This window comes from Myotis myotis, unplaced genomic scaffold, assembly GCF_014108235.1.
Source record: "Myotis myotis isolate mMyoMyo1 unplaced genomic scaffold, mMyoMyo1.p scaffold_m19_p_1, whole genome shotgun sequence".
NCBI lineage: Eukaryota > Metazoa > Chordata > Mammalia > Chiroptera > Vespertilionidae > Myotis > Myotis myotis.
This window is the reverse complement of record NW_023416313.1, coordinates 160,279,025-160,292,880: the sequence shown is the minus strand read 5'-3', so window position 1 is coordinate 160,292,880 and position 13,856 is coordinate 160,279,025. Positions and strand designations below refer to the sequence as shown.

The 13,856-nt window shown below is 52.3% G+C and overlaps 1 protein-coding gene across 1 annotated transcript in view; it reads left to right on the top strand.

The window, feature by feature from the left end:
- The window catches only part of EHD4 (EH domain containing 4), a 92,448-nt gene extending 79,488 nt beyond the window's left edge, over positions 1-12,960 (top strand). Inside the window, exons 5-6 of the mRNA XM_036298308.1 lie at positions 994-1,158; positions 9,060-12,960. Coding sequence (XP_036154201.1) covers positions 994-1,158; positions 9,060-9,596 — 702 coding nt within the window. The 3' untranslated portion in view covers positions 9,597-12,960. The remainder of the gene's footprint in view (positions 1-993; positions 1,159-9,059) is intronic.
- The last annotated feature ends 896 nt before the right edge of the window (positions 12,961-13,856 follow it).

Here is a 13,856-nt window from a genome sequence, read left to right as displayed (position 1 = left end):
CGCCTCCATCTTGACCGGAAGCCTTAGTATCTCAAACTCTCTTTAGGTCTTCTGGTTAATCACCAGAACTAAGATCTTTCTCACCCAGGCCCCACCCATCCTGCTCACTCCCCATGGAACAGCCAATCAGAGGCACAACTGAACTATGGCTATAGAATTTCCCCATGTCAGTTGCCCTTCCTCAGGGATGCTTTTTAGGACAGGGTTCCAAGAGAAATCTGTGCAAGCCCACCTCACCCCCACCCATACGCAGCCAGGCATCATCAGCCCTGGAAAGCAGGGAGCTCTCAGCATTATTCCTGCCCCCTGCTCTCCCAGAGCCATCATTAGCACAGCACTAGGACAGCAGTCCTTCTAAATCCTCCATCAGCTCCGAGTTCCCCAGGCAGAGTCTAAGTGCAGCCCACCTTCCCCCCTCTAAGCCTGCGCTGCATCTTCATACGCGGCACTGCCCCAGATGTGGCCCAGCATGTCGCCTCCACACCTCCATCCATGCTCTTCTCCCCCAGACTGCCACATGCCTCCCCTCGCCCACACATCCTACCTGTTTATCCAGGCCCAACTCAGATGTCACCTCTTCCCTGAATCTGTCCTCCCACAGTCCTTATCTGCCACATGCCACATCCCAAGATCTTTTTTCACCTCTTTCCTCTCCTGACCCTTAACAGTGGGGTTTTCTCTGCTCATTTTCCCCGAGTGGTCTCATCCGCTCCCGTGGCTCTGCTACCACCTCAAGTCCCACTCTAAAACCCATCGTCCAGGTCAGCTCTCCCTTCCACTCACCCTGAGACAGCTCCCCTATATACCTCATATACCTCACATTCTACACATCCAGAACCAGGCTGTAATCTCCCTGTCTTTGCCCTCCTCTGGTCCCGAGGACCATGGCTCTGCATGGGTGCCTGCTGTGTGTTGTGATGCATATAAGATGCCCTCTTGTTTGTCCTGGTGCACTTCGGAATGGCACGTCCTCACTGACATGTACCCTTTCAGGTACACGCCTACATCATCAGCCACCTGAAAAAGGAGATGCCGAGTGTTTTTGGAAAGGAAAACAAGAAAAGAGAGCTTATCGACAGGTTGCCAGAAATCTACATTCAGCTGCAGCGAGAATACCAGATTTCTGCAGGGGACTTCCCGGAGGTCAAGGCAATGCAGGTACTGGGCGCCCGTTACAGCGTCATGGGGCCGGGGGGGGGGGGGGGGCCGAGGCCCTGCCATCTTGTCCGGCTGGTCACAGGATACACATGGTTCATGGTTTAGGATGGAGAAGAATGCAATGAATTCACCTTCCTTGTGGTGATCCATGATAACAGGCTGCTGTGAATAAGTCAGGAGTTGCCTGCCTCCTGAAACATTTAAACAAAAGGGGACACAGTCCAGGAAGTTAAGTTCACATGAAAAAATTATCTGAGCCACCGTCTCAGGCTCTGTTCAATGTTGTTTTGACATTGAGATGACACCTGTTTTTTGGAATCCCAGGACTGTAAGGGAATCAGAGCTGGGAATGACCTTGGAGGTCACCCAGGCTGCCCCTCCAGCCAGCGCTGTCCGGCACTGCCCTGCGCTGTGGGATTACGTGTTCAGGCAGTGTCATTGCTGCAGGCTCAGGAGGCATCAGAGGCGTGGGGCTCTGTGGACATGCTGGACATCTCTGGACACAGCGAGACATGCTCACCGAGGATTTTGTTAAATGTTTGTGTTGGGCAGCCTTTGGCCAGATTTCAGGGTCTCCCTGAGTTGTATGTGGGCAGCCCCAGATGAGCCCAACTGGATGCTGCATTCAGCCATCTTGGCCCAACCAGTGTTCCCACGGTGCACAGTGGTGTTAGGTGAACATATCAATGCTGACCACATCCTTCCAAGCCAGGCAGACAGGCCCTTGCACTGGACAGGAAGATGGTCCTCATTGAGCCAGGCTGCCCATCTTCCGGTCCAGTGAGGGACCTGGCCACCCTGGAGGCCACAGTCCTTTGGAAGGCAAGCAGTACAAGTTGAGATGGCTGCAGCCGCTAGCCAGTAACGTGAGCAGGCGAGGCAGGCCAGGCAAAAGGAAACCATGTCACCCTCTCTGACTACCTCTTATTTTTTCACATTTGATGGAGGTGTAGGTTCCTCGAAGTGTGTCTCTACAAGGAAGAAATCAAATCTACAAGTGAGATGAGGACTTGTGGGGGCCCACAGTGCGGGAGATGGGAGATTCGAACCCCACGCCAGCAGGAAGGCCCTGTCCCGCCCAGTGGTCGCTGCCCTGGGGGAACACTGGAAGCTGGAAATCTATAAAGTCCCCTGGCTTTCCAATTTCGGCTCAGACTTTCAAAGAATACTGCATAGGCCAGACAGAGGATACCTTCCTGCTGGCTGCGCCCCGAGGCACAGAGAAAGAACGCCGAGTGGGGGTGCAGTATACAGTGCACATGGGAGAGGGGTAGGTTACACTCCCTGTTGCCATGGCAGGGCTCAGGGGAGAGTATCTGCAATACAAGATCTGGTCAGATGGGACTTAGGTGACTTCAGAATCAATACAGAAATATCTGTGTTCTTCCATAAATGAAATAATTATTCCTGTACTCAGAAGACGAATTGCTTTTTTTCTGGTCACAAGATGGCTAATTTTAGGGGCCTCTTGGAGCAACTTCCTGAGCAGATTCCACTTGCACACCCTTGGTTTATGCGCTGCACCCCATGACCAGCTGAAGGACAACTGATTCTTGGCATCCTTCAGAAATTTTTGAAGGGAAATTGGCTTCTTGACTGCACTGAAAACTGTGCACACTATAGCCCATTGGGGCTTCTGCGGCTCATTAGCCTAGTGAGGCTGCCACAATGCCCACTCACAAGAAGATGCTGCTCCCCAGATCTCAGGCACCACTGAGCCACGGGGGGCTGCTGCAGGCCCCCCTACCCAGGCCTACCACCCATCCCCCAGTGACCTCCCTTAACATAGGGAGCAAACTGTGACTACTTTAGCCTGAGCCTGCCAAGTCAGAGCTGGGGCAGAAGAGCAGTCCCTGGGGAAGAAACAAGGAAGCCATATGCCCCCTCACCTCAGGTCTCTGGAGCAGACACAGCCCAGTTAGATGGACAGTTTAGGAAGGGTCCAAACTTTCTCTGAGGACCCTGGGGGTCAGGCCCCATACAGGTGCCTTAGCACCTTCAATGGACACCTGAGGGCCCTAGGACTGGGATCAAGGAGTCCCACCTTACAGGTGCCCCATTCACCTGTGTTCATTCATCCATTCACTCAAGGAATATTAAGCCTACTGTGACCAGGCACTTTTCTAGGCCCCAGAATAAATCAACAAACAAAAATGAACAAATGGCAAACATCTCTGTCCCTATGGGGTATACGTTATGGATTATGGTATCTACCACTGTGACTATGGTTGGCAGTGAAACTTTTGGCAGCAGAGCTTATTATTGGGACATATGCTCCTTGTTACAAGTGATGTTGTGTTCATTGGCTACAACTCCATGAGGCCAGTGACCCATGTCCTGTTCACCGCCATATCGCCAGCACCTGGCATGTAGCAGGTGCTCAATGAATATGTGTTGAGTGAGTTCATCGTTAAGTTAGTGTATGCTTATGTCCAAGCCTATAGAAAATTATATAAGCATTTATTTCAGGGGAAAAAACTGAAGGCCAGCCAGAAGCAAAATCTCAAAGGACTGAGCAAATGCTTCAAAAATGGCAGTTTTGCAGTTCTTTTTATACATTTAGAAATAAAGGAGAAAATGTACAATCCATTGCTGGTAAGTTAGGGAGGTAGCAGAAGGCAAAGCAGGGAAATCTCTAGGATTGGATAAAAAGTAAAATAGATACATACTTCTTTTACAGTGGTAGGTACAGGATGCTTATCATTTCACATTTACAGTAAATAGAGATGGTCCAAGGCAACAAGAGAACAATAAGGCATTTCCTGGTGCAGATGGTTATGCCTCCTCCAAGGGGTCTGAAAAGACAGTTATTGACATTCTTAAGGGCATGTTATCCCAGATGCACAAAACAATAAACGGGGCTCACTTAAGGCCCAAATTAACCTTTTATAAGGAATCGATAGGCACAGAGGGTGCCTATGCACTGTGACATGCCCAGCTGGGAATTGGTGAGCAAACATCCTGTGTGGTCCCTCTGGTCACTGTGCTTGGCAGGGTTGCTACATCGCCTCTGTTTTCCTCACATGTAAATCACAGCAGGCTCTCGGCTGGTGACTTTCTCAGACCCTGGCCCAGCCCTGACTGATTCTCACAGGGCTTACAGACCCGCAGTTCCCAGAGCAGCCCCCTGGGAGCGGGAACAGGCTTCCTCCTTGGGAAGCTAGCTGGGCCCTGATCACACCACCCCAGTCCCTTCAGGGACTCCCCAGGAAACAAGGCAGGCCCGGAGCCTGTAAGGTGTGCTTCAGGCTAGATTTCTGTCACCCAGGAAGCTTGGGGGGGCAGGGGGGGGCAGGGTTCACAGTGTGGGCCAGGGCCTCTGTCATCCCTGAGTCTCGAGGTCTGACATCCTCTACAGCTCAGGCACTCGACCTCACCTTAACCTCATCCAGGACAGGACTTAAGCTTGGCAATGACTTTATTAAGATCTTTGCACATCTCAGGGTCACTCAGAGCTCCCGATGCCAGCTCTGAGTCTCTGTTCTCCCTGTGCTCTCATAAACCAAGCTGGTCTGGTTAACTCTTAGCCATAAGGAGTCAAGTGCATTTTGAAGGCTTTTGCCTGCTGCTGGGAGGTAACTGTGACCTGCTGGTGAGCTGCCTGTGTCCACCCTTCCCTTTGGGAAGGAACCTGATTTACCACACTGATGTGTCCATACTGCCAAACAAGGAGAACACTGGCGAGACCACCTTCACTGCTGCCTCAGTGGTCCTCTGAGAATTGGGCCCCACAGCTGAGGAGTTGGCAGCATTTCAACAGCAGAGGGCAGCAGAGCCATCCCCATCTGCTCAGATCTCTGGATTCGAAAACGGCTTCTGGTGAAGGTTGGGAGTGAGGGGGCCAGGGACTGCGAATGGAACGGGGCTGGGCACTGACCATTGTGTCTGGGAGGGGCTCTCCTGGGCTTGGTGGCTTTGACAGGTGTGATTGTTGATGAGTTGATCTTTAAATTCCCCGGGGTGCATTCATCCCATTAAAAAGACCTCTGTTCTGGAGCCACCCTAGGGCAGGGAAGGCAGTGGTTTAATCTCTACCCCACACTCCCTGGTCAGGCCTGGGGGCGGGCCATGTGCGGTTTGTTTCCTGTGTGCCCGCTGCTGCTGCTGCTGCTGCTGCTGCTGCTGCTGCTGCTTCCTGCCCACCCCCACAGTATGGCCATTTCCCCTTGCCAGCTTTCCAGAGGTTTGCAGTCTGGATGCACGGCCCCTGCAGGAGGGTGGAAAGTTTGGGCGGACACCACCCTCCTTTGTCTGGTTGGCCAGGCACAGGGCTCTGTGTGTGCTCAGGGCTCAGGCTCATTCATGAGGAAAGAGGGTAGGTGTCTGTGCACCCGGGGAATCCAGGCTTGTTTGCCGCTGCAGCACTGGGATTTTTGTGTAGGCTGCCTTCTCTCCTCCTGAGCTTGTCTCAGTGCCCTTGGCTGACTGAGATGTTGGCAGCATCATTTGGTGCTGATGTTGGGGTGCCATACAGTTGTCCACAGACTGTCAGGGAGGATAATGTCAGCCCAACCCAATGAGACCTACAACTGCAGAGTTGCTAAGAGTGTTGGAGGTGCCTCTCTAGAGATAATGTCAGACTCTAGCTTTCCATTCTGTCCCCTCCACCGTCTAAAGCTAAGGACTCTGCTTCAAAATGAACCACTTAGAATGTCTGCCCTGCCAGTATTCCCCAGAGCAGCGGTCTCAACCTTTGGGACCTCATGGACCACCAGTGGTCCGCGGACCACCGGTTGGCAACCACTGCCCTAGAGACCACAGTTTTGCTTCTCCATTGGAAACAGCCTAAACATCCAACTACATGGGACAAGGTGAATGACAGTGGCTCAGCTAAAAACTCAGTATTCTGTAGCTATTAAGGTTAAGGTTATAGGTCAGGCTGAGTCCGGGGTTCAGCCAGCCTGGCTGAGTATGGAAGCACTGCCCAGGACAAAGCAATTCTGCAGAGGCAGGAGGCGGATTCTTTTGTTGGTTGTTTGGTGGGTTGGTTGGTCTTGGAGTTTTGCTTTTATTTTTTGTTTTAGCTTCTGACATTTAAGGAAATGTCTGTCAAAACACTAGCTGAACACAGACTAAGAAACGGATTTCAGTGAATGCAGTCTGTGCAAAAAATAGTTTGGGAAAATTACAAAAAAAGTTTGTATAAAATTAATATCATGGAACAATATAATACATTATTTCTTTAAAATACAGGTTATTTAACAGTGTGGTCTTATTTCAGTTAAAGAGTGTGTGTGTGCATGTGCGTGTGTGTTTATAAAAATGGCTGGAAATGCATGTCCCAAAATATTAGCAGGTTATTGCTGGGTGATGGGATCATAAGTGATTTAAATTTTTTATTTTTGTTTTCCAGCCCCCCCCCACCCCCCATAATCCTATATAATAAAGAGCTAATATGCAAATAGTCATCATGACCTCATGCCACCATAAGGGCTCAAACACTCAACACTGGGGAGAGAGGAATGGGGACCAGCCAGGCCCAAATGAGCTTGTGAGAGAGAAATGGGGACCAGCCAGGCCCAAATGAGCTCGCAAGAGAGGAATGGGGACCAGCCAGGCACAAATGAGCTCGCAAGAGAGGAATGGGGACCAGCCAGGCACAAATGAGCTCGCAAGAGAGGAATGGGGACCAGCCAGGCTGCAGCCCAGGAGAGGGACAAGCTGCCCACCCCATGGTCCCGGGCGCCTGCAGCCTGGGCGAAGCCACCCGCCCATGGTCCCCTGCAGCTACAGCTGGCCCAGGTGAAGCTGACCCAGGTCCTGGGTGCCTGCAGCTGGCCAGAGGGAGGGAAGCCTGGGTCCCAGGTGTGAGGCGAGGCAGAGGTGGTTAAGGGTGATCAGGCCAGCAGGGGAGCAGTTAGGGGTGATCAGGCAGGTAGGGGAGCAATTAGCAGCAATCAGGCAGGCAGGCAGAGGTTGTTAGGGGTGATCAGGCAGGCAGAGGGGTTAGGGCAGGGGTGGGCAAACTTTTTGACTCAAGGGCCACAATGGGTTCTTAAACTGGACCGGAGGGCCGGAACAAAAGCATGGATGGAGTGTTTGTGTAAACTAATATAAATTCAAAGTAAACATCATTACATAAAAGGGTATGGTCTTTTTTTTGTTTAGTTTTATTCATTTTAAACAGGCCGGATCCGGCCCGCGGGCCATAGTTTGCCCACGGCTGGGTTAGGGGCAATCAGGCAGGCAGGCAGGCGAGTGGTTAGGAGCCAGTGGTCCCAGATTGCGAGAGGCAGTTGGACATCCCCCAAGGGGTCCTGGATTGGAGAGGGTGCAGGCCGGGCTGAGGGACCCCCTACCCCCATGCACGAATTTCATGCACTGGGCCTCTAGTACTTACAATAAATGTATGATATTTGTGATAGCTCAAAGTTTTATATTTTCTAATGGCCTACTGCTTTACTTCTGCCACAGTCAGGTGTGAAGGTATGTGAAACCTCTTTTCCTTGAGTCTCCCTGCCTCATCTCCCAGACATGGCGCACTGGCCCTCTAGAGTCATCCCAACAGAACTGCTTCACAGAGAGACCATATAAAAACTGCCATCCTGGAATTTCCTGCATTTACTTGACAAAACTGCTGTTGAAGACATTTTTCACTGGATCTTTGAGGCCCCTCATACAAGGCCCTGGGTAACCACCTCACCATTCAGGACAAGAGAAAGCTTGTAATGAACAGGTGGCTTCTCCCTTGGACAATGAGGGGATGTGATCCTCCCCCCATCCCCCGCCCCGACTCAGTGGGGGGCAGCTGAGGGGCAGTCGCTTTTCTCTCCTTAGTTGTCTGATGTGTTCATTCCCAACCTCTCCCTCTTAATTACTTGGCTTTTCCCTTTTTTATGACTTCTATTTTGTGATAACATTTTCACTATAAGCTAGGTCCACCCTTTTTGCAATTAGACAGGAACAGAGATACTTAAATGTCCTTCCTCTATTACAACACAGGCCCCTGAAGGTATGGACTGGCTTTTCCTATTTATATCCCAGGCCCTAAAATGGCCTGACACATAACAAATGGCCAATAAATGTTGGATGGATGGATGGATGGATGGACAGACAGATGGATGCATGGATGGATGGATGGATGGATGGATGGATGGATGAGTAACCAAAGAGAGCCAAGGTAGGAGGAGTGCTTCTGCACAGCCATCCGGGCACCATGGTTGGTTCCTGTCCGTCAGGCAATTATCATGGTTTCCCTGGAGCCTGTGCTCCTGCCTCTCCGACTGCTGACGGCCAGTTCTCCCGGGAGGAGCTGAGACCTGCCTGACTTGATGAGCATATTGGCTGGATTTTATACTCACCCATCCTACTCTGTTCCCTCTTACCAGTTTCCACTTTTACTTATTTGTACCCTAAACTACATTTTTAAAAGCTGATCCAAAAATAGTGTCCTTAACTAAGTCCCTCTCCACAGCGTCATGTCACAGCACAAGGAGCACTAGTCAAGGCAGGAGGCACGGGCTCTTGTCTTGACTCCGCCAGGACGCCCCGTGTGCTCTCTGTAACACACGGCTGTTAATGCTGTCCTTGCTTGCTCCCAGCATTGTTGTGAAGGTCATCCGAGGTCTGTGGTAAGAGATGAAATGCTCAGTCTCTGAGGGCTCAAAAGGCAGGGTGCGGGAAGGTCGTCAGCCCTGAGGGAGCGCTGTCAGTCACACCGCAGCCAGCAGGGGATGAGCTCCTGTAGCGAAGCGTGGCATCCCATGCATCTTATCTCTTGTTCTAAAAGCCACTCCTGTGTCTGGTGAGTTTGGATGTGGGGACCCGACCAGAGAGCCCCGGAACAGGCCCGGGTACGGAGTGTGTGCTTTAAGGGAGAACTCCCCTCCCTCAGCTCCCCTCTCCTCTTTGCTTCCAGAGGAGAGGGCATGTCACCAAGTCTGTGGTTTCTCCTTTTGCAGGAACAGCTTGAGAGCTACGACTTCACCAAATTCCACTCGCTGAAGCCCAAGCTGATCGAGGCCGTGGACAACATGCTGACCAGTAAGATCTCATCCCTGATGAGCCTCATCAGCCAGGAGGAGCTGAACACGCCCATGCAGCTCGTGCAGGGCGGCGCCTTCGATGGCACCTCCGAGGGCCCCTTCAACCAGGGCTACGGGGAGGGCGCCAAGGAGGGTGCCGACGAGGAGGAGTGGGTGGTGGCCAAAGACAAGCCCGTCTACGATGAGCTCTTCTATGCCCTGTCGCCCATCAATGGCAAGATATCAGGGGTCAACGCCAAGAAGGAGATGGTGACCTCCAAGCTGCCCAACAGTGTCCTGGGCAAGATCTGGAAGCTGGCCGACTGTGACTGTGACGGCATGCTGGACGAGGAGGAGTTCGCGCTGGCCAAGCACCTCATCAAGATCAAGCTGGACGGCTACGAGCTGCCCAACAGCCTGCCTCCCCACCTGGTGCCCCCTTCTCACAGGAAGTCCTTTCAGAAGGCCGACTGAGGGGCGGGCCACGCACAAGGCAGGCAGTGCGGAGTGGGGCTCCTGGGACTGGGGCCTGAGGTCCTTGCTGCCACTGACTCACTGAGTGACCCCGAGAAAGGCACTGCCCTCTCTGCCTCAGTTTCCCCATCTGTAGAATGGGAGGGCAGACATTGGACACTAGATGAGGTCCTTTCACCTCTAAAATTCCCTGAGTTTTTATTAAAATACTGGGGGGAGGTGGGTAAGGAGATTGTAATGGTGGAAAAGAAATGGAAATTGACCAAAGAGTACTCAGAATCCTGGAGAGACGTAAGTGTGGGGGTGGGCTTGCTGGAGCCCCAGGAGATTGTGGTGTGAGCTGGGGCTTCCCTGGACCACTCATCATCATAAACCTGTTTGCCCTGTGGGAGCAAAGATGATCTTGTTTGTTTCCTTATATATTTAGGGGGGAGGGGGGAATAGGGCAGAGAGGGTTTCTGTTCTCTCTAAACTGTCTACCAAAGAGAAGGCGACTGGTGCCCACAGTTTGAAAGCAGGGTGTAGTGCCTGCCTATGCCCCATGCCTTCTGCAGCCCCGAGCAGAACAGGCAGCTGGCCGCAAACAGGGTCTGTCCCAGCATCACACTCACTGGCCCTCCCAGCACCCGCCCCGGGCCTTCCCCGCCAAGTTGTATTTGGTTAGGAACTTGGAATTACTTAGGAATTGATTAATAATTCGTTTTATTAGCCCCAGCAAGATTTCAAGTCATGTTGGAGTCTGAAGATTAGCTTTTCTTACTGGTCTGTCCAATAATTTGTAGCGAAGTCTATTTATCGTACTCACACTACAGTGAGGAAAAGAGGTGGTTCTCCCCAGTTGTCACTTAGCCTTGTTACAGGCCCCCAGGGCTCCTTGGTCAACGGCAGGATTTAAATTCAGCAAATCGTGTCTCAGTGAGCAGAGTCCGGGCCTGCGGACACGGGGATGAGAAGCCAGCCTGCACGGCTGTCAGGGATAAGAGATCGGTCTACTAGCCTTAGATACTATTTTCATTTTCATTTTTTAAAGGCATTTTTATTATGTCTAGGTTTTTGGTTTTTTCCTTATAGGATAAAAGCCTTTATACAGAAACAGGATGGAACCTTTCCTATAAAAACTTTTCTTCAAAGAGCTGTGTGGCTTGTATCATGAATGCCCATCGCGAGGCAGGATTTGGGCAGGCCCGTATCTAGCGGCTCCCTGAGGGTCTCTCCCAGGTCCCCCATGTCAGCCCCTCTGGACCGAGCACTTGGGCCCTGTGTCGGGTGGAGGTGTTAATGCTCGCCTCCACCCTCCCTGCCATGTGGGCGCTGGCTCGGCCCAGTGCCTTTCACCATGACTTAGGCAGAAAAGGGGACAGACGCAAAATAATGACGGCGTGGCCGCATGGCTGGGGCCCTGCCAGCACCAGACATGCGTGAAATCAGAGCGGCCCCACCCGAGCCTCCCAAAAGCCACATTGTGGTTTTTTCTGATGTTACCTGTGACATCAGGGTCAGAACTGCAGGCTTAAGAGAAATGTTTTACTTTAGAGAAGCATGCGTCCAGATGCCAGCCCGCACACTCCCTAGCTTGCTGTCTCAATAATTTTGTTTTAAGAGAAATAAATGCATAGCATGGTTTTTATTCTTACTGAGCACTTTAAAATTAATTAGACGCAGAAAAGGGACGGTTACAATTCCTGCTGTATTATGAGCAGAGTTCTGTGAATGCATGGGGACTGCCCACCTGTGTAGCACAGTGGCGTCCACTGAAGGGCAGCACCGAGAGAGGGAGAGAGAGAGTTCAATCGTCCACAGGTTCAGAGATGCCAGGGTTAGCCAATTTTCCATCCAGAATTATCTTGCTGCTTTAACTCTACTGAATTGTCACATATAAAGATAAATATATACACATATATGTCACATAAATATGTATTTTTGAACTTGTCAATGTGTACATATGTAGATATAGCCAAAGGTTGTGTATGTAGAGACATGTAAGAAAAGTGTTTTAGGGAGCCAATGGACTGAGGTTTCTGGTTTCTGTGTGGACAGAAACGGATGGTATTGTGACCTCTACCCCATGCCCTCAGGGGGAGAGCATCGGACAGCTGAATCCTTTCCCTGCTCAGGAAAAAAAGGGGGGAAATCGTGTGACCCTTTTTTCTTAATATCTTCTCTTCCCACATGAAGTCATTGGAATTGACTGGAAAGAAAAACACTGGGAAACATTAGGGATGGCCCCCAAGTGAGAAACCGTATCTTCCCAGGACTGGCACAAAGTTCCTTTAATTGTGTCCGAAACATTCATTATCCCTACCCCCAACCCCACGCAGCAGGGCAGGGGGACAGGAGGGCCTGTCCACCTCGACGGACCTTCTTGCCGTCCCACGCCACCCCAGTTCTCAAAGTTCCCCTCCCCAGAGTGTTTACAGGTGGTTGGGAGGGTGGCAGTAGGTGAACTCTAGCTCTAGGAACTATCTTCGCGCTCCCCATGGTTCCACAAGAGAAAATCTGGTTGTACACAGCACGTGATACCACATAACAGACCTCTGCAGTCTGGCGTTTGGGGGGAATGAAGACTTTAGCCTCTTCTTCCCAGTTGTGAGCCTGCTATGAGGCCCTCCTGCACCATCTGTAACGGACCGCACTGAGACCTGCCCCGGCTCCCCAGCTCTGTCGCACATGCAGGCGGCCACCTGCCTCAGCCTCCGGCTCCAGCCCAGCATCTCCCCTTCCTCCCCGAGCACCTGGACGGCCCACGGCGGGTCCCTCCTCAGTGGGGAGGGCCATTCAGTGAGTTGGCGTTTGCTTCCCCAGGGCTAGACTGGGCTGTTTGGAACACAGTCATTGTGCAGCAGTAGTGTCTTCGGACTTGGGCTTTGGTTGCTCCCACAAATGGCCTTGAAGAGCTGAATTCTGATCCTATTACCAGAGGACTGAGTGTCAGAGGGCATGGGCAGCAAATGCCTCCTGCTCTCTCCTCAGCCGCTGCCCTCCTTACCAGCTCACAGGAGACGCCCTGGCAGAGCCTGGCCCCCCTGCCCCAGCCACAGTCCCTCCCAGTGTCTGCGGGTCCTCAGGAGCCCCTCTCCACCCCCCGGGGAATGTCTTGTACTGGAGTCCACCGCCCGGCGTCCTGCCGGACACCCAACACCTGGATAAGTCGCCTTGAGGATAAGGAGGGCATTTAACAAGAACATTCTTGGGACAGATAAGCACTGAGTTTATTCAGGTAAACGGGCCTGATTTAAGAGTGTGTCAGGTTACCTGTCAATTAGCCAATGCAGTTAATACACAATGCTTCTGTTTGTTTTGTAACCTTGTTTAGAAGTCAAACAAAAGACACCGTCTACTGATCAATAAACTTCTGAAAAAATCACCACCTTTCCTCCGCTGGCTCTGGTTGTCCAGGGGCTGCCCGAAGCCGTCTGCAGGTCTGCGGTAAAGCGGGGATCCCTGCCATCTGTTCTGAAACCAGGCGGGGTGAGGGGGCGGGTGCCCCCTGTGACTCCCGACCTCCTGTGCCCTCTAGGGGGGGGCTCCCCCAGTGGGGCTTTAAAGGGAAAGCTCAGCCACGGGGCTGAGGCCAGGTCTGGGCGCAGCCCCCAGGGACGCTGACCTCCAACTGAGACTGGAAGCCAAGACCAGAGGGGACCTGGGAGGCGGGCCCTTCCGAGGACGGATGGGCATCACTGAGCACCTCGAAGGAGCAGTCCTGCCGCGAGGTCCTCTCCCCGCACACAGGACGGGGCAGTGGTACCAGGTGGAGCCCTGGCTGCTAGGACTGCTCGCAGGTGTGGACCCCAGAGCAGACACCTGGGTCTCCCCACCGGCACCCACCTACCTTCTGGGGATCTAGACCTAGAATCTCCTTTGCAGAGCACGTCCCACTCCCCCACCCTCAGTCTGAGCCGTCAGGGTTGGGTGAGATATTTCCGGGGTGGGTCCTGGGCCGAAGTATTTCATCCCCCTGCTTACAGAGGTTGGTTCAGGACTGGATGTGTTTCAGTGAAGCCTGTGAGAGCCAGACCCCTCAGACTTCTGTTTCAGTTCTTAGGAGAAATGCTCTTTTCTCTGAATCCTGCCATGTAAAAAAGCAAGCCTGTTAGTGCAGCAGCATAAATGGCCTTGAAATGGTGCACAGAGCTGCTGGGGTAGGGGAGTGAGGGTGGGCAGAGAGGACACAGGCTTGTGGGGGCATCCTTTGAGCTGCTGGATCGAACCTCACCTAAAGTCCTCCTCCCTCACGCTTCCCTTATGTGGGCCCATACATTC